Raw genomic sequence first — 21,532 nt, 5'->3', positions numbered from 1 at the left:
TCCATTGACAGATAAATGGATAAACAAAATGCAGTGTATACATACAATAGAATATTACTGAGCATTACAGAGAAAAGAAATGTTGATATACACTACATCATGGAGGAACACTGAAGACATCATGCTAAGTGAGATAAGCCAGGCACAGGACAAATATCTTATGATCCCACTTACATGAAGTACCTAGCAGCTTGGATACACTGAAATGGGAGTTAGTGAAAGCTACATAAGTAGAAAACATGAAGGCTGAAACATGGAGGGGAAAAATTATAGAAGATACAGCAGAGAGCCTAGGAATCATATCTGATATGGAAAAAAAGGCCTAACATACACATATCTGAGTCTCAAAATGAAATAAGAGATGATGGGACAAAGGCTATATTTAAAGAAAGAGTGGTCAAGAATTTCCCAACCCTCATGAATAATCAAATTATACATTAAAGGAGCACCACAGACAACAAAAACTACAAAGAAAAGTATACCTGGGGACATCATAGTACCTAACAAAAGCAAAGAAAAAGAGAAAAATCGAAAAAAGGGGAAAAACCATTATATTCAGGTAAGCAACAAATAGACTGAGGTTTAACTTCTCAACATAAAGCCAGAAGATAATGAAATATCTTGGAAGTATAACTTTCAAAAGTAAAGACAATGTGAAGACATTTCCAGACAAACAAAAATGAGAGAATTCATTGCCCACATACTCAAACAAAAAATACTAAAAGGAGTTCTTCAGGCACAAGGAAAAAACAGTTTAGGAAGAGATGAAGAACCATGGGAAGTGTAAATCTGAAGGTAAATCTAAATGAATATTAACTGTAAGAAAAGATAATAATGCCTAAAGTTAGGAACTAAATACATTCTCAGAGAGATTGTAGAAGCACTAATTTATATTAGGTTCTAATAAACCAAGGGTGCATGTTGTAATCGCTAGAGTAAAAGAGGAATATAACTAACAAATTAACAAAAAGTAAAATGGAGTAATAAAAATTGTTGATTAGGGCTTCCCTGGTAGCACAGTCGTTGAGAGTCCGCCTGCCAATGCAGGGGACGTGGGTTCTTGCCCCGGTCCGAGAAGGCCCGTGAGCCATGGCCACTGAGCCTGCGCGTCCAGAGCCTGTGCTCTGCAACGGGAGAGGCCACAACAGTGAGAGGCCCGCGTACCGGAAAAAAAAAAAAAAAAAAAATTGTTGATTAATCTCAAAGAAGGCAAGGGAATAAGAATATAAATAGGCAAGACAAATAGATAACAAATTGGATCATGATAGATGTAAGCCCAAATACACCAGTAATTATATTACCTGCAAGTGGACACAAGACAAAGATTCTTGACTAGAATTTTAAAAATTAATCATGTAGTACTTACTTGAGATACAACTACCAGAATCCAGGAAATTTAAAATACAAGTACGGAAAAAAGATACTGCATTCAAACACTAACCAAAAGAAAGGTGCTAATCGCTGTACCAATATCAAACAAGAAGTAGACTTTAAAGCAAAAGTCTTACTAGAGATAAAATGGGACATTTCTATTGATGAGTCAATTTACCAAGAAAATAGAAATATTCTAAAAGTGTATACATCTAATAATTTTGCTTCAAAGTATATAAAACTAAAATTGACAAAACTAAAATGAGAAAGAGATAAATCTACAATCCTAGTAGGAGACTTTTACACAACTCCCTTAGTAAAAGAGGGCAAGCAGAAAAAATGTCTAAGAATATAGTATATGTGGACAATATGATTAACAAAATGACCTAATGGACATATTAGATAACAGTACAACCAACAGTGACAGAAACCTTGATTCTTTTTAGGTGCACAGAGAACATTTTCCAAAACTGAGCATATGCGGGTTTGTATATTCAACAAGCATATGCAGCAAGCCTCAACAAATTTCATCAGATTGAAATTGTTTAGAGTAGGGCTGTGCGATAGAATATTCTGTGTTCTACCTGCATTGTTCAATACAATAGACACCATAGTCAACACAGTAGTCACTAGCCACATGTGTCTACTGAACACTTAAAATGTGTGCCTGAACTACATTTTATTCATTCTAATTAATTTATATAGCCACATCTGGTTAGCGACTACATATTGGACAGCACAGACTTAGCACATGTTTTCACATAACAATGAAATTAGCTAGAAATCAATAACACACACACTTAAAAAAATTCCTAAATGTTTGGAAATTAAGAAAAACAATTGAACTTACCCATGGGTAAAGGAAGAAAGCGCAATAGAAATTAGAGGGCTTCCCTGGTGGCGCAGTGGTTGAGAGTCCGCCTGCCGATGCAGGGGACGCGGGTTCGTGCCCCAGTCCGGGAAGATCCCACATGCCGCGGAGTGGCTGGCCCGTGACCCATGGCTGCTGAGCCTGCGCGTCCGGAGCCTGTGCTCCGCAACGGGAGAGGCCACAGCAGTGAGAGGCCCGCATAGCGCAAAAAAAAAAAAAAAAAAGAAATTAGAATATATTTTTATCTGGATAATAGTGATATTATTAGGGGAAAAAAAGGCTAAAATTCAATGATTTGAGGATCCATCACAAGAAGTTAGAAAAAGAATAGCAAGTAAATCTAAAGCAAGTAGGATGAGGTCCATAAGGGTTGTTCTGGTTTCTCATCATAACTTAAAGAGAAATATTCACAATGTGCAGAGCCCTTGATGTCCTGCAAATGAAGGAAGAGGAGGTCCTCAAATTCCTTACATAAGGAACCCACTTAGGGTGACACCAGCCTCGACTTCCAAATGCAACAGTGCCTCTACAAAAGGAAAAGTGATGGCATCTGCCTCATAAATCTGAAGAGAATCTGGGAGAGGGTTCTGCTGGTAGCTTGTGCCATTGATGCCACTGAAAACTCAACAGATGTCAGTGTCGTATCCTCCAGAAGTACTGGCCGGCAAGCTGTGCTGAAGTTTGCTGCTGCCGCTGGAGCCACTCCTACTGCTGACTGTGTCACTCCTGGAAGCTTTACTCACCAGATCCAGGCAGCCTTCCAGGAGTAGAGACTTCTGGTGGTTACTGACCCCAGGGCTGCCCACCAGCCTCTCACACAGGTGTCTTATGTTGACCTGCCCACCATTGCTCTGTGTAACACAGACTCAACTCTGTTCTGCGGGCATTGCCATTCCCTACAGCAACAAGGGAGCTCATTCAGGGGGTCCGAGGTGGTGGGTGCTGACCCTGGAAGTTCTGCACATGCGTGGCACCATCGCCCGTGGACACCCACGGGAGGTCATTCCTGATCTCTACTTCCACACACACCTGGAAGAAACTGAAAAGGAAGAGCAGGCCACACCTGAAAAGGTTGTGACCAAGGAGGAATTTCAGTGCGAATGGACGGCTCTAACTCCTGAGTTTACTGCTACTCAACCTGAGATCCCAGACTGGTCTGCAGATGTGTAGGTCCCCTGTGTGCCTATTCAGCAGTTCCCTCCTGAAGACTGGTCTGCAGCTCCCACTGCTCAGGACATTGAATGGGGAGGGACGACCACTGATTGGCTTTAAGCTGTTCTCCCATAGACCTTAAAGAGAAAATGGAAATGAAGTTGATGAAAAATCAACAGTTTCTTTAAAAAAAGAAAATAGAAGGAAGGAAATAGTAGAGCATGAATTAATGAAATAGAAAGCACACATTTTTGAAAAAAAAAAGCCAAAAGCTCATTTTTGAGAAAGAATTAAATTGACAATCCCCCAGCAAAACTGATCAAGAAACCGAGAGAAGTCCCGTTTGTCAACATAAGGAATGCAAAAGTGGCCATCAGCACAGATCTACAGCCACTACAAGTGTAATATAAAGGATATGATTCATAGTTTTCCCTAAAAAATTATAAAATTTACCCAAAATTAACACAATAAGAAATATAAAATCTGGGACTTCCCCAGTGGTTAAGAATCCACTTGCCAATGCAGGGGACACAGGTTCGATCCCTGGTCGGGGAAGATCCCACATGCCATAGAGCAACTAAGCCCGTGCGCCACAACTACTGAGCCTGCACTCTAGAGCCCGCGAGCCACAACTACTGAGCACGAGAGCCACAACTACTGAAGCCCACGCTTCCACAGCCCGTGCTCCACAGCAAGAGAAGCCACCGCAATGAGAGGCCTGCGCATCTCAACAAAGAGCAGCCCTTGCTCACCGCAACTAGAGAAAGCCAGTGTGCAGCAACAAAAACCCAACACAGCCCAGAACTAAATTAATTAATTAATTTAAAATAAAATGTCCAGCTCAATGGCTTTAAAAAAAGAAAAGAAAAGAAAAGAAATATAAAATCTAAATAGCTCTGTGTCTATTAAGGAAATTATTGGGAATTACCTGGTGGTCCAGTGGTTAGTATGGGGCACTTTCACTGCCGGGGTGGCCAAAAAGAAAAAAAAAAGGAAATTATCTGTAACTTAAAATTTTCCCATCAAGAATAGTCCAAGCCAGATATCTCAGCAGGGAAAAGTTCCAGACATTAAAGGAAGAAATAAAGCAATCTTACACAATCTCTTCACGGTAAAAGAAAAAGACAATACACTACCCAACTAATTTTATGGAAGCTGTGGATTACGTTCCTTACAGAAGATTTCCTTCCTGGAACTAGACCAGGAGGCATGGCTTTCCCAAGGATTTTGGCACACGCATTTCTCCGCATCTCCCTAGGATGCCTTTCAGGCCTTTGATCACTCCAGATGTCAGGCAGCTGCATCCGAGCCTCCAGGGCACATTAAAAGGAATCTCTTTCCAACAGTTGGGATCCAGTGGCAAGCAGACTGAATCTAATTATCTACAATATCATACAATGCATATTTATCACTTACACTACACTTCTCCAGACAAGGTGTTTGTTATTTGTTTATAAATGTGGTTCTGTTTAAATGCTTTCATTAAATTTTATTTAGTCAGCTTACTCAATGATATAGCTAATTACATGGGGCCAGTGGAATTCCCAGACTGTCAGTTGGTCAAGGGGGCCCTATAGAAAACTCCAGAAGAATGAGAATATTCCTTTCCTGTAAGCCATGCTTTAGGGAAAAAGTATTCTTCTAAATCAGGGGTCTACAAACTACTGCAGGAAGGCCAGCCAGCCACTGTTTTAATAGAACACAGCCTCACCCATTTGTTTGTGAGTTATCTAAGGCTGCTTTCTGCTATAAAGGCAGAGTTGCATAGTTGCAGCAGAAACTGTATGGCCCTCAAAGCTGAAAATATTTGCTATCTGGCCCTTTACAGAAAATGTTTGCTGACCCATGATCTAAATGAAAGGTTTTTTAAACTTTTATTGATTTTTTTTTCTTTTTGCTGATTATAAATGTGCTGCTAGCTTGCTGTTAAAAAAAAAAAAGATACTATGTAAAAACAAAGATAAAAGTCATTTATCTCCAGAAGCCTACTTAGCAAACTTAGTATTTTGATGAGTGCCATTCTACATATATATTTGTGTACTTTTTTCCAAAAATGATATTGATGATGGCAAATGAAAAATTTCCCATTGTTGTATCATAAACATTTTAAAAATAAATTTATTTATTTGTTTTATTTTTGGCCGTGTTGGGTCTTTATTGCTGCGTGCGGAGTTTCTCTGGTTGCGGCGAGCGGGGGCTACTCTTCGTTGCGGTGCGCGGGCTTCTCATTGCGGTGGCTTCTCTTGTTGCACAGCATGGGCTCTAGGCGCGTGGGCTTCAGTAGTTGTGGCTCACAGGCTTAGTTGCTCTGCAGCATGTGGGATCTTCCCAGGCCAGGGCTCGAACCCATGTCCCCTGCATTGGCAGGCAGATTCTTAACCATGCGCCACCAGGGAAGCCCTATCATAAATATTTTACACATCCATAAACATAGCTCTTCGTCTTCTTTTTAAATATGGCTGTAGGGGATATTTATAACTGCTTTCTCAATATTCCCTTCTCCCTCTCCCTGCCCCAAGCTTTCTCGATAACAGCACCTTACCTGGTTTTCCGTTAGTAATTCACTCTCTCCCTTTCGGGGCCATTAAGTTTTCTTTAATTTTGAATTTTGAGATAATTTCAAACTTACAGAAAAATTGCAAGAATAGAACAAAGAATTCCTATATTTGCTTCACCCAGATTCCCCAAGTATTATTTTATCACATTTGCTTTATAATTCTCTATCTACTTATGCTACATGCCCAGATATATCTATATCTATATATATAGATATGTTAAGTTTTCCCTGAATTGTTAGTAAGTTACAGACACAATGCCCCTTTGACATTCAAACAGAGCGAGGAGGAAGAGGATTTTGAGCAGAGAAGTGACACAGTCTGAACATGATCTGGATGCTGTGGGGAGAGCTGAGTGAAGCAGAGCAAGCAGGAAATCAGGGAGACTATGGCCTGACCAACTGGGAGGACAAAATTGCCACTTTCTAAGGTGAAGATAACTACAAGAAGAACATGTTTGGGGAGAAATTAAAAATGTGATGGGGGCATGTTGGGTTTAAGATGCCTAATTAGTCACTGTACCAAGCCCAGTTTATAAGCCTCCGCCTATTTGCAGGGCCAGAGTTTCTGCTCTGTGATACTGATGACGCTCTAAGAAGACTGCCTGCACCAACCCTTCAGGTTGCAGGCCCACCGGGCTGCAGGCAGAGGGAGCAACTGACTCCCGCTGGATCTCTTGCCTGCCACTCCTGTGCTATTGCGTTGTCTTGGAACCTGACTGCTGGAGAGGCTGAATGGTGCACCTGGAAGTGTGGAATTGATGTTCTGTGGTGGAAACTGACCAGAGGGCGAGCGAGGGGAGCCTGCAGAAAATTCTTCTCCCTCTTCCTACCCCATGGTGAGGTGAGATGACATAGTTCATGCCATTTGCCCTCTGAAGATAGTCAGTGAGACTAAGCAAAGAGCTGTGCCTATGCTGTAGACGCTCAGTAACACCCACCTGTGTTTGTTCTCTCTTTTTCCCCTGCTTCACTGCTCATTTACCTTCAGTCATCCTGTTCCGGGATTGCATCACCCCAATAAAGTATTAACAATAAGGTTTAATTTTATGCTGTTTTCTTAGGAACCCAGATTAAAGCAGGTATCAAAGTGGAGATGTCTAGTAGGCAAAGCGATATATGAGCCTGTAGTTCAGAGAAGAGATCTAGGCTGAAATATAGATTTTGGAGTCCTAGGTAATAAAGATCTAAGACCAGATGAGATTACCTAGGAAGTGAACATAGGTAGAAAAAAGAAGAGATTTGAACACTGAGCCCTCAGGCACTCCAACATACTGAAGTCCAGAGAGGTGAGGAAATACCAGCATCGAGACTGAAAAAAAATGTCCCATGAGGTAGAGAAAAACCAAGCATGTTGTTTCTTGAAGCCAAATGAAAATACATCAATTATGCAAAATACTGCTGATGGCTCAAGCAATATAAGTAATAAATGAATATTGAAATCAGCAATATGGAAGTTAGCAAAGTTGATTAGCACTCTTCTTTTGTTTTGTCTTGTTTGGCCACACCATGCAGCTTGCGTGCGGGATCTCAGTTCCCTAACCAGGGACTGAACCTGGGACACGGCAGTGAAAGCGCTGAGTCATAAGCACTGGACCGCCAGGGAATTCCCACTGATTAGCAGCACTCTTTATGTGGAGAAAAATTTGTGTAATATACAGTAATGTCACACCTCTCATTCCTGTTATAATTTGTATCTTCAACTTTTTTTTCTTTCCTGATCAGTCTGGCGGGAAGTTTATCAATTTTATTAATCTTTTTTAAAAGTTAGCTTTTGGTTTAAACAGAGTACAGAAATTGATTTTTCTCTTGTTTTTCTGTTTTCTATTTTGTTGATTTCCAATCTAATCTTTCTCTTCTTCTCTTTACTTTGGGTTTAATTTATTCTTTTTCTGGTTTCTTAAGGTGGAAGCTGAAGAAATTGAGACTTTTTTTTTTCTAGTATAAGTACTTCATTACTAAAAATTTACCAATAAGAGCTGCGTCCCAGAGATTACTTTTTTCAAATATTTCGCTATTCCTCCTCCCTCCCCTCACCTTCAGGAACTCTAATTACTCTTAAACATATTAGGTTGCTTGAAGTTGTACTACAGCTCTGTTCAATTTTTCTTAGTGTTTTATTTGCCCGTTTTTCATTTTGGATGGTTTCTTTTGTTATGTCTTATCTACCATGATTTTTTAATTCTTTTCTTCTATTATGTTTAATCCACAGTTAATCCCATCTGTGCATTTTTTTAAAATCTCAGACATTGTAGTTTTTATCTCTAAAAGCTTAATTTGGTTGACTTTTTAATAGCTTTCATGTTGCTACTGAGCATGTTCAATACTTCCACTAGCTTCTTGATCACATGGAATAGTTTAATAATTGTCTTAATGAGCTTGTCTAATTCTTTGTCATTTCTGGGTCAATTTGATTGAGTGGTTTTTCTTATTATGGGTTGTATTTTCCTGCTTTGCATGACTTACGAGTTATCCAATTTTTGATTGGATGCCAGTCATTTTGTATTGTATGTTGTTGGGTACTGAATATTTTTAATATATATATTCTTGAGCTTTGTTCTGGGATGTGTTTAAATTACTTGGGCAGTTTTATCCTCTTAGGTCTTGCTATTAAGTATCTTTCAGGCAGTGTTTAGTCTAGGGTTCATTTTTTTCTCCTATGCAGGCAAGACTCTACTATTCGAACCCAGAGTTTCTCAACCTCAGCACTATTGATATTTAAGGCTGGATAATTCATTGTAGGATGTTTAGCAGCATCTCTGGCCTCTACCCAGTAGATGCCAGTAGATCCCATCTTCTCTGGTTATGAAAACCAAAAATGTCTCCAGATACTACCAATTGTCTCTTGGCGGGGGTGGAGCGGGGCATAAAACTGCCATCGTTTGAGAGCCATTGCTCTGACGTCCTGTGACTTAGGAGGTTTTCTGCCCTCGCCGATGGTACTATTACTGGCACTTTGTGAGTTCCAGTGATTTTTCCCCCTAATTCTTCTGGATGATTCTTTCCCCCACCTCAGGTAGTTTCTTTACACAGGTGTTCATCAGCAATCAACTGAATACTTGTGAGGGACCCTCTGCAGACCTCCAGCGTTTAGGTCTCTCCTCTTTGGTACTCTGCCCTGCCAATCTAGTCACTTGGCCTCTCAGGGCGCCTTGCTCCATCATCTCAATTTAGGAATACGGTCAAGGTCTGCTTGAGTTCTCCCTCCCTGTGCTGTAGCCTAGAAACTCTCTCCAGGCAGTAAACTGAGGGAACCCAAGTTTGCTTCACGTTTCCCATTTCAGGGATCACGTCTCTCCCATCCTTTGCTTCTGATATATTTTGTCTGGTATTGTACTTGTTCAGGCAGGTTAGTCATCTTGGTCCGAAGGCTATGTGAGTGACTTTTAAAAAGTATGTTTGCATGCTAATTAAAAAATTCAGGAGAGGAAAATTTGATAATGCAAGAGGTGAGGATTATTGGGGTATGTCTTTGAGTAGGTGTGAGAGGGTGGCTTAGATCCAATGAAGATGCTAGCCTCAGGCAGAAGCACAGTTGATCCAAAGTTAAGAGGAAAGAGGCACTAAGATTAGCAAACCAAGATACGGACATTTTGTTTACTGTCTTCTAGATTTTTCTTTCTGTTTTAAACATGGTATAATAGGTATAGATGGGGATAGGTATATAGAGAATAATATAGGCATAGAGAGAACATAAAAATGTTAATGGACTGTTACTATGTGGACTCATGGGTGACTATTGGGGTGATTTCTATTTCTAAACTTTTCCTATTATATATTAGTTTATATATTAATAGTTATATTATAGAATTATATTTTTAAAGAATTTAAAGAAACGAGATAGCTAGACACTGCTTTGTTCTATTCTCAGCACCTACTCATTACACTCCTTTGCCCAAAACCTCTAACAGTTTCTCATCTCATTCAAAGTAAAAGTCATAGTCCTTACCAATGGCTAACCAGGTCTTCCATGATCTGGCCCTACCCTCCACCCTTAACTCATTTCTCTGGCTTCATCCACTACTTTCCCCCTTTTCATTCTGCTCCAGCCTCACTGGCCTTCTTGCTGTCTCTTGAACAAATCGGGCATTGCTCCTACATCAAGTTCTTCGCACTTGCTGTTCCCATGCCTAGAACATCTTTCCTCCAGAGTCTCATGGACTTCCTTATACTCATTTGTATCTTTTCTCAAATTTCACTATCAGTGAAATCTTCCCTGGACAACCTATCTAAATTGCAATACTCTTCCTCCTTGATGTTTTGTGATCCTTTCTTTCCCAATATATTTTTTTACCATTCATCACGTCGAACAATATGCTTTCCTTTTTTTCCACTGCCGTCTATAGTTTCCAAAATCAATAGATGTAAACCCCAGAACACTCCTGGACCTGAGCAACTTCAAATCCACAGGCCTGAAAATTTTAAAAAGAGGACTCCAGAGAACCTTGGGGGGAGGCAGGGGAGTGGAGGCCATGGGGAGGAAGTCACATACAGGGGATGCTTCAGGGAAACACCCCAGGAGCAACGGTTGGAGGTGGGTACAGCATAGACTCAGCAGTGTAATCCTGTCTGAGTCCCAAGTTAATGAATCTGTAGGAAGGACAGAAGAGAAATGCCAAAGACCTGATTGTGTGAAGTTTTTCATCTATAGACAATGCCAACACCAATGTTCAGTTATTATTGGAATTTAAAGTATATGTGTGTGGTGTGTGGTGTAGAGTAACAAATGGCAGAGGTTGAGAGAGGCCGAATCATGGAACGCCATGCTAATTTTATTAACCTATGTAGTGCATTAAGTATAAGTCTAGAATTTAAAATTACAAAGGTTTTCTAAAAATTGATAAGAAAATACAAATAACCTATATTAATCAGGACAGAAATCCAATTCAATTATCTTAAACAAGAAAGGGACTTTATTGGCTCACAAAACGTTAAAGTCCAGAGGTAGGGCAGGCTTTAGGCACAGCTGGATCTAGGGCCTCCAGAAAATTGACATCAGAACTTAGTTCTCATTCCTTTCTGCTAGCCTCTGAGTTTCCCCTCAGACTCGCTCCACATGGTACAAATTTTCAGTCTTACACAGTCATTAGTTCGTGAGATCTCTGTCGAGCGTTCTTTCCAAGAGTTCCAGCAGAAGTTCTGTTGAGGGCTTTCTTTAGCCTGGCTTGAGTTACATGCCCATTCTTTAATCACTGTGGCTAAGGAGCTGTGGGACTCAGGAGGGCCAGGCCTGGTTATGTACTCACCTAAGCCACAGGGAATGGGTTCCCCACAATAAATAAGGATTCTGTTATCACAAGATGGGGAAAGAGATGCTGAACAAAAACAACATATATCCACACATAACCCAACAGAAGAGCAGGTAAAGGATACAAACAATCCATGATAAAACTATAAATGGCCAATAAATATATGTAATCAACCTCACCATTAACCAGGGAAATGCAAAATCATCCTTTTTTTTTTTTTTTGTCCATCAGATAAAAATTATCAAGTGTAGGTAAGGCTATATGGCGAAATGAGCACTTTCTATACAGTTGGTGAAAATAGAAAGTTATGAGGGCCTTTGGGAAGGCTAAGGTGGGTCTACCAGAGCACACCCTTTGTCCCAACAATCTACATTATACTCCATTCTAAAGACATATTCACACACGTGCACAAAGAGCTATGAAAGAGATCTTTACTTCGGCAATGTAATAGCAAAAGAAAAAAATAAGGGAATAGTTAAATAATGGTATTTTCATAGTACTGAATACTATTCAACCATTAATTTAAAGACCTCAGGATCTGAGACAAAAAAAAAAAAGGCAAGCTGCAGAATACATATATGACCCTATTTATGTAAAAACAGCATTTATATGTGTATGTATATTCACATGGAAATTATGGAAAGGAGATCAGAAGAACGTATACTAAACTGTGGGCAGTGGAATGTGACAGGAAACGCTGCAGAAAAGGGTCTCTCTTCAGTCTTGTGTAAGAGTTAAGTACACTGAGATGGTAGTCATTTATACTTCCATAATTTAAAAAAATGGGGAAATGCAATTCACAATAGGAAATGAAAATGGCCAATGAACATACGAAAAGATGTTCCTTCTTATTAACAAAGAAAAGAAAGATAAATTTTTGCCTATCAGAGTGGCAAAAATATTGAAGGATTCAGTGTTGGTTGGGAGTGTAGGCAAAGAGGCACTCTGACTACTGATGGAGTTGTAAAGTGGTACAATCTTTTTGATGGTATTTCTCAAAATGTTAAATGTGCATGTTTTCTGACCCAATAATTCCACTTCTAGCTATTTATCCCACAGAAATACCAACACAGGCAGCAAAATATATACGGATGTTAACTCTAATTTACCTATAATAAAGAATCAGAAATAACCAAATTACCTACCAATAGGGGTTGGCTAAATAAGTTACAGTGTATTGATGCAATGGATTAGTATGTAGCTATAAAAAGACAATGTCTACATCAAAGTGGGAGGGAGGAGGCAAGTCTCAGTGCAGTTCACGTAAAATAGGGATATGTACCTACCACACACATATGATCGCTGTGAGGATTAAGAGTTAATCCATGGTAAAGCACTTCCAACAGTGCTTGTATACAGTGACAAGTGTCAGCTATTAACACATTTTTGCTTAATTATGTATATGTCTAAGTCTGGAAGAACAGCAAACCAAATAATTATTACTTCTGTGTGAAGACCATGAAAAGGAATGTCCTTTTTCATTTTACATTTCTGTACTGTAGAAAACTCAAACGAGCATGTTTTAATAGCTTTTACATTTGTTAACCATAAGATAAAAGCATAAAATTTATCAATCAAGGTTTAATAGCCATCATTCAGTGCATTGTGAAAAAATATACATCCCTGGAATTCACAGAACTAGATTTTGAGTTTTAGCTCTAATTGGCCACATGCAAGTCACACAATCTCTAAATCTTGCTTTCCTAGTCTACAAATCTAAGTGAGATAGGTAAAGTGTCTAATCCAATGTCTGGCATGCAGATTACTTCAGTACATAGAACTCTCCCTTGAACTTACACAAATGTATTAGACATATTGCTAAATGATCAAGTGCCAACTGGGTGTGAATGTGGGGAGTTCAACCTCCAAGAAAACCAAAAGAAAATTTAGCAGTAATGAGCAAATAAATGCTCAGTGGCTACTGGACAGGCATCAGCAGTCTGCATGCTGTTAACAATGACTGCTCACTTGATAACCCAACAGATGCCACTGCCTGGCAACTGCCAGATCACCACTTCATCAGAGGCTGGGCACCCCCCCAGAATCGCCAATATGATTATCTGTGTTAACGTAAATGAATGTCTGGATGAAATCATAAATCACCAAATAGTTATTTAAAATCAATTTGTCTAGTGGGAACTTAGACTAACCAGAGATGGCGAGTACACAGACCATCACTTCCTCTTCATGTGTATTGTCACACAGTTTTTTTGGGTCCAACCCATTTTCCCCAGAGCCTTGCCTTAGTTTCAGAATCCTTTCTAAACAACGTACAGGTATCGGAGATGGCAAGACAACCTCATATTTGCCAACTCAAATACTTTCTCTAAGCTCTCACATTATACCAAACATCTTTGGCATTTATGAAAAATGTACCACAGGGAAGCTTCTTTGTATATACGAAAAATAAGATCTAAAAAAAACCATGAAATTCTAGCCACCAAGAGGTTATTCCCTTCTTACCTACTCTGATAAAAGAATTCTGTCATCCCAGCAGTATTCCAAATATGCCACCTCAAAACCTACTTGGAAAGAAGCCAGTTATAAATAAATAAATCAATCAACCCAAGACCGTTTTATCTTAGAGTGGAGGAATTTATAGCTTTATTGGACATTGACTTGTTTCCTCTCAGCCACAAAGAGAAGACCCAAACAAAAGTCCCTACATATTCTTGTATAACTTAAAATACATTATATCATTACTACATATTTATACTTCAATAAATCTTAATCTATAAAGCACATTTCTTATAATTATCAGAAAATCTATAAACAAGCTCCATTCTGCCTCACTTCTCCATCAGCTGGCCTCGCATTAGGCTCATGCAAATCTCACCTTCCATTTTTTAATTTGATCCAAGTACCAGATGTAACCAAAACCTCTGGAACTATGAAATATTTTTATTCACATGGGTCATTTTCCACACAATTATGCCCACTATAAAAAAGCCTTTTCTCATATCTATATTTTAACTTTCAGAGTTTTCCACTAAACAGAACCACAGTACTTGGGATTCTCAGACAAGGAGTATATGATCCTACTACTACAATGTGTATTATTTTTATACATTAAAAAAATGTGTTAAAGACTTAAAATGAAAAAAAAAAAAATAGTTCCACCAACTCTGACAGTTAAACTAGTTGTTATAAGCTAGTTTTTTTTTTTTAAAATAGAACCCATTCAACTTAACATGTAAGTATAACCTCAATGCTACTAGAGATTGATTAGTTTTTGTTTTTTTTTTTTTATAAAAGACCCACAAACCTCCAAACTGTGATAGTTATCTCGGACTCACCTCTGAAGATTGCTGAAGAGCTGGCTAGCTCTTTGAGCTGAGTCTTCCTTTACCCAAATACAACACCCTGGTAAGACAACTATGGCTCTAGGAATCTGAGGTGGGGGAAGAGGCTAACTCACATGCAACAGCTTTGTACCAACCCCCAAAGATTTACAGTGGAAGAAATACCTACCTAATTATGGCAGGGTTACAGTACCTAGCACAGTGCCTTGTCGGTAGAAAATTTAATAAATGCACGGCTGCTTTGTTAGCCTGGTGTTCAATCCTTTTGTACCAAAGGAGTAAAATCGCAAACCTGATACTCATTGCCCACCTGTCATGGATTTTTCTGTCCTTAAAAATGAAGGAAAAATAATAATGACTTAGATCTTCAAGTCTTTTGTTTTCTAAAAGCCAAGACAGACCATCACTCTTGTTTACATTTGCCCTTCAACACTGCCATTCACTACAAATCTTTTCCTAGTGTTATAATTTCTACCTTCATAGTTTTGTAACTGTTTATTGTTTAGACTGTCCACTTTCTAATGATACATGAGAGGACATCATTTTCATTAGTGGGATGCTTCCCAATTACAGGTAAGATGAGCTATTTTTGAGTTTTCCTGCAGGCAGGAAACTAACTACACCTAGATAAATTCTTGATATACTTCAATTCTTGGATCGAAGTATTTGTCAATCTTCCCCAATCTAGGTGTCCCATTCACTTTTTGATGTTTCATCACCATCACTTCTTATCTGAGTTTTAAGGCTCATTTCACTTTGAGGTTTTTGGTCATCCTTTATCTTCTATTTTCTGAAATGCATATTCAAATTAGGTAAAAGAAAACTGGTAAATTTGGAAAAAATGGTTTCAGTTTTCAGATTTTACAATTCCTACATTGCTTTTCAATGTAGAAAGGAATGTATCCTTGTAAAGAACATTTCAATGATCAACACAAATAACATATCTGTCTAAGAAGGAAAAGTTTTAACAAAGGGACAAAGAATCAGGTAGTTTATCGTTTGGAAAAATAATAAGAATATAAACATCACATGGAAGATTTAGGCATTAACACCTGAATTAAGTTTAAAATTTCAGTTTCTAGGCAGGTATGACACCATTTCTTTCAAGATAAGATAATAATAGTGGGTGAAAATTTTCTACATTTCCCAGTGGATTTTCTAAGTCTATAGGAAAACTATTATGTATCATTTCATGTTTTTAATTTTGTCTTCATTTCAGAAGAAAAAGACCTGAGTGCTGATTTTTTTTTTTTCATTTCTTAAACTTTCACAACATTGAGAAGTTTCTCTGCATTGTGTCTTCGTTGATGTCTAAAAAGATTTGAGCTTTGACTATAGGATTTCCCACACTGAACGCATTCATAAGGTTTCTCCCCAGTATGGATTCTCTGATGATTAATAAGCCCAGAATTCTGGCTAAAGGCTTTTCCACATTCGAGACATTTGTAAGGTTTTTCTCCAGTATGGACTCTCTGGTGTTGCACAAGGATAGAACTCCTGCTGAATGCTTTCCCACACTCAACACATCCATAGGGTTTCTCCCCACTGTGGATTCTTTGATGAAGAATAAGGGCTGAGCCCTGACTGAAGTGTTTTCCACATTCATCGCATATATGTTGTTTCTTTCGGGAGGGATTTCTCTTTCTTTCAAACCTGCCCTTGGGAAAACAGGTTTCTCCATATTTAAAAATTTGAGGAACACCTATATTGAGAGTGCCAGGAACTTCATGAGATTCTACTGCTGAAGGAATCTCCTGCTTTGGAGCTAGCGCTCCATTTTCAGTCCTAGCATCATCATCTGAAATAAACAGAAAATGTAAATATCACTCATTTCCTATTCTGAGAGGAAAGAAACTTGAAGAAAAATTTTTTTAAAAAATGAACTAAAAGTAAATAGCTTGCATATGTCTATAAACAGCACTATGAAAACAGGTGATAAGGTTACCTACTCTCAAAAAAGAAAAAAAATGAAATGGCTGATTATGAGGTTAATGAAGTGAGAGCATGGGAACATGAGAAATTAAAAGGTTGTATCCTAATAAAGTGGTAACATAAGGGAGTGGGTTATACAGTAGTAGTCAAAAACCAAAGGGCAGAAAAATGGCAGATTTTTTAGAGAGTCTAAGTTTGTTAGAGACAGTCAAAGTGATGCAGCTAGGTCTGGAGAAAAATAAAATAAAATTGGCCATTAGAAATCATTTCAATATTCTTTTGCTTTGAAAAAGGGAGAAATTATATCAAAATACAATGTGTAAATAACCATCAATCTGTCAGAAAGTGACTATTTCTAAAATGAGCAGGACAAGGCAGGTCACAGCCAAGATCAGACTAAAAGGAGAATATAGGAGTCCTGACAAAAAGCTGAAGGTAAGCCGAGAGTGTCCTGTGTTAACTTGGGACATGACACTTACAAATTCAATGCACCTTTAATAATGCACCTTTAATAAGTGAAAGTTTTCCTTTAAAAGCAGCCTCATGTATTTGGTATTTGTCATGGTTTTTAGACGAGTTGTTACTTCCAGGCCTCAGTTAGATGTGTTCAGTGAAAGAACGGCCCAAATTACCAACATGAGGTACCATGACCCACCTGTAGGCAGGCAGTGATTATGAGCGAGTCCTGAAACTTCAAGCCTTAAAGAATAAACACAGTTACTAAAGGGTGAACAGAACTGCTCAAAAAAGTTATAAACAGTGAGCAAATCTGTAACAAATGATTAAGAAAGGGATAATCAGAAAAAAGGCGGACAAAGAGATGCTGAAGAGTTAGAGGGGATCAGTGAGGTCTGGAGACTTGAAGAACAGAGGAGTGTGAAGGTGACAAATGGCACACAAAGAACTGAGCTCCCAAGTGTGGTAGAGACCAGACTGCTAAAATGAGGCTACTTAAAAAGAGGCGAGAATTATCCTAAAGTTCAGGCAGGGGAGAAGTTCCCAGGAAGATACCACCTCCAACAACCAAAGACAGTGGTTCTCAAACTTTATTGCACTAAAGAATGCCCCATAATTCAGAGGGGAAGCCTGCTCAGAGCTCTTTACACTAGCATTACCTCCAACTACCTCAAGGAATGATTCCCAAAGCAGTCTCAAACAAAATTTCATTTTAATTCATAAAAATATGAAAAAGACATATAGCGGTTTTAGGAATATACGGGGTTGTATCAAAATAAGTAAGTATGTGGCATTAACTGCCAAGATACTGGGAAAGAACAGCCTTAGTGAATTATGAGCTTTCTACTTAATTTTTCTATACTTATATTTATTATAGCTAGGGGCCATATTTTTGCCTAAATACTTAGAAAAGGTGAAGAATTTTCTCTAAATATCATTTCTACAAAAGAAGCTTCTTAGGAAACAAAAATGACTTTAGGTAGGATGTTTGAAGGAAAAAACACATACAAAAAGCTAAAAATTCAGAAAAGGCTTCAGTAATAAACTATAAACAAAAAAACTAGATTTGAAGAGGTATCAGGTAAGCTTATTGTACCAGGAACACTAGGCAAGAGACTAAAAGGATGTGAAACAGATGGCAAATAAGCAATATGGCAAGTGAAACAGAGCGACCCAGTCTACAGGTGGGTGCTGGCTCAGAGTAAGGCAAATGCCAGCCTGAAATGGATAGGCCTTCAAAGAAAGAAGTAAAAGAGAAGAAAAGGCTGATGATGTTAATGTTGAGGAATAAAAGACCTGAGGTTAGCAAACCAACTGTTATTAGAAAAGAATCGAAACCCTACAGTGTGTCTATGTCTAAGCAATCAAGTTAAGGTGATTATCCGCCCCCCCCACAGTAAAAATAAGCAAAGAGTTCCGGACAAAAGGTCCACACCCTCTTTCATCCTCCTGCCCACATGGGGTCCTCACCACAGTGCCTTAGGGAATGGAGCTCCCAGGATGCCCACTTGAGCTGGTTTTCCACTGCATCGAGCTCAGAACTTGGTAATCCCTGAGCTTCTTCTTGAGATACCATCTCCTCTACTAACACTTCCCGTTTTCGTCGTCGAAGAGAAACCTGGAAATGAAAGGGTTTGGTTCAGTTGAGAATGAACGTGATGAGAATCAAACCTAAACGCACACAAAAGAAACCATAAAAAACATATGCTGCAGAGGCCTAGATGGCAAACAAGCATAGATAATGGGGGGTGAGGGGAGCGACACAGAAACATAATTTTAACTTAGTTGAGTGGAATTAATTCAGCAGCTGCGTCTACTGCCATGCCAATGCTCCTGACCCAGGAACGTGACGCAGCAGGCTTACCGGCTGTCCAGGGTCGTCCAGTTCACTCTCTAAATCCTCCAGCACCGTCACTGCCTCCTCTCCATTCTCTGGATGATGCTCTCGAACCCAAGTCTGTAGCTCCTTGGGTAGGATGGCAACAAACTGCTCCAGTACTACCAGCTCCAAGATTTGTTCTTTTGTGTGTGTCTCTGGCCTGAGCCATAGACGGCAAAGTTCCCGAAGCTGGCTCACAGCTTCACGGGGCCCAGGTGAATCCTGGTATCCAAACTGCCTGAATCGCTGCCGGAAAACCTCCGGGTCAGGGAGATGGTTCCAGGGGATACTTGACCCCTCTTCGCCATCAGGATCCTCCTCCAACTTCACTCTCAGAATTTTTTCCTCTTCATCTGGAGTTGGGATGATAAGTATTGAATCCTCTTCCACTGACTGTGCAGACATCCTGATTTATAATACTTCAAGAAAAGACAATCAAGGTAGGATACAGGCCTCAGGGAAATACCCCGTTTTCTTCACAGGCACTCCTGAGGCACAAGAAATGAAAAATATATTAATGACCAAATATTCTAAGAATTTGGACACATACCGATTAAAGGAAATAAAAATGTATTCTTTTACTAGGTTAAAAATTCCAATCAATAACCTAAACCAGAAGTTGGCAAACTACAGCTCACGACCACATCTAGCCTGGTGCCCACTTTTGTACCGTGCTTGTACTAAGTAGAGTTTTCACATTTTGACATGGTTGAAAGAAATCAAAAGAACACTTCATGACATGTGAAAATGATACGAAATTAAGTTGTCTCCATAAATTTTATTTATTTGTTCACGCTACAATAGCAGAATTGAGTAGTTGCAATAGACACTATAGGGCATGAAAAACCTAGTATTTACTCTGGCCCTTTAGAGAAAAAGTTTGCCTATCTGTGACCTACAAAACCTATTTCAACAATCAAAAGAATCCAAGTAAGCACCAGACCACTTCAGTGTTATTTAAATGCATCTGACCCTTGAACACATTATTTGCAATTCATAACTGATGTTCCCTGACACACTTAGGTCACCTCAAAAGCAGGGACTGCTTTTTCATTATCCGCTTAAAAAATTTCTTTTGACAAATGTTTTTTAAGGGCTAAGAAATATTTTCAAAATGTTTAAGAACTCCCTGGAGTTAAAATATACGTGAAAAAAACATTCACTTGCTCAGTAACAGATACATAATGTTGATAAAAATTAACCACTTATGTGCCATAAAACTTAAGTATTATTCAGTCACCCACCGCGCCGTAAGTACCTTTACATTTGTAATGACAGGCATTAATCACAGTAAAATTCTTCGAAGAAAAGGCACTCTCATAACACCGTAACTTCGTGCAGTGGTGCAGACTCTTGTCCTTACACTGGGTGACTCACAGGCTCCCTGGCTTCTACCTTCAGGGAAACCTTGTACTATTTCTGATCCTTTCCTTAGTATTTGCACAGTCATGCCCATGCCATTGTTTACAATACCCATTAGGAATGGAGCCATGCAGCTACTCAATGTACCTATTCAGGACCCGGAATGTGAAAGCCAGTAATTTCCAAACAACTTCCCGTAACCCCATGAGACTAGGAATCGGAAAAGATCTTATCAGGTAATATACATACAGGTGTAATTAAATACTCTGGAGTGTGGCGGCCTTACAAACACGTAGGTTTGGCCTACAGATTCGTTTGTTCCTATTCCAAGACCCTACCTTATCGACGGTTCAAACAGTCTACAGAAAATAAATTTCTCTTCCTTTTACGTTCTCATAGAGCACCCTGCCCGTGGGACGTGAGGAGGTGAGGGGAGAGCAGCCTCGCTGTCCCGACGATGCGTGGGCGGGGAGCCCAGTTCCAAGTAACTCACTCCTGCAGACTGCCGCTGCGAACCCCGCCCCCACCGCAGCGATTCCAGCCTTCTTCCCCGCACTCGCGGCGGCGGCTTTCGTTAGACCAAAAGCCACTCTGCCACAACAGCGTCGAAGCCACGGTACTTCCGCCCGCGGCCGGCTGAACTACAAGTCCCGGCAGGCCCCGCGCGAGGTCCGCCCACTCCCACCTCCGCCCGAAAAGAATCCCAGAACTCTCCGCGAGATGCCAGGGCCTCGAAATAGAACAAAACCGGCCGATGGGGGAGGGGAAGGCAAGGGTCGCGGAGGACACAAGGGATGGAGGAGTCTCCGAAGGTGCTGAAAGCCGAATCTGGCTTTCCGTCTACCCCTCGCCGTCCCCCAACTGCCGGGCACGGAGACCGCGGCCTGCCCCCCCCGCGCCTCCCGGGAAGCCGAGAAAGGTCCCCGCCAGGCTTCTTCGCTGACTCTTGCCAAAGCGGTCCGCAGCCCGTAGCCCAGAGTCCCCCTCACGCACTTCCCCCCACACTCGCGCAAACCTCGGGCTCGGGAACCGCAGCCGCTTCGCTGTGCACGGCGGACGCACAAACGCCACTCACGAGCGGTTTCCCAGCAGCCCCCGGCGCAGACTGCTTCCGGTCTGCGGGCCCCAGGAGGCGGGGGGAGGCGAAGCACCGCGTTACCATGGAGATGCGCTCCGGGCGGGGGGAAGGGCTGTCCGACGACAATGACTTCTTTGAGGCTACGGTTGGCCTCGCGCCTCTTTTCTCCGGATAGCCCAGCCTTCTGTGTTCCGCTTAGAAGACAAGGAAAAGAAAGAATTCAGCCACTAAGATAGTCTTACGGTTTCATAAGCCTTTTCACATGCATTATCTCATGTGATCCTCACAGTAATCCTCTGACAGAAGTAACAAAAGCTAATATTTAT

The 21,532-nt window shown here is 40.2% G+C and overlaps 1 protein-coding gene and 1 pseudogene across 1 annotated transcript in view; one reads left to right on the top strand and one right to left on the bottom strand.

The window, feature by feature from the left end:
- The window catches only part of ZNF24 (zinc finger protein 24), a 64,291-nt gene extending 43,282 nt beyond the window's left edge, over positions 1-21,009 (bottom strand). Inside the window, exons 1-4 of the mRNA XM_032654106.1 lie at positions 20,467-21,009; positions 18,752-19,254; positions 18,358-18,505; positions 10,839-16,297 (exon numbers count right to left, since the gene is read on the bottom strand). Coding sequence (XP_032509997.1) covers positions 15,759-16,297; positions 18,358-18,505; positions 18,752-19,171 — 1,107 coding nt within the window. The 5' untranslated portion in view covers positions 19,172-19,254; positions 20,467-21,009 and the 3' untranslated portion in view covers positions 10,839-15,758. Of the gene's footprint in view, positions 16,298-18,357; positions 18,506-18,751; positions 19,255-20,466 lie in introns of the transcript that reaches the window.
- Positions 2,655-3,608, top strand: LOC116765054 (annotated as a pseudogene).
- Positions 21,010-21,532: the final 523 nt, after the last annotated feature.

This window comes from Phocoena sinus, chromosome 14, assembly GCF_008692025.1.
Source record: "Phocoena sinus isolate mPhoSin1 chromosome 14, mPhoSin1.pri, whole genome shotgun sequence".
Classification (NCBI taxonomy): domain Eukaryota; kingdom Metazoa; phylum Chordata; class Mammalia; order Artiodactyla; family Phocoenidae; genus Phocoena; species Phocoena sinus.
This window is presented reverse-complemented; position numbering and strand designations above follow the sequence as displayed.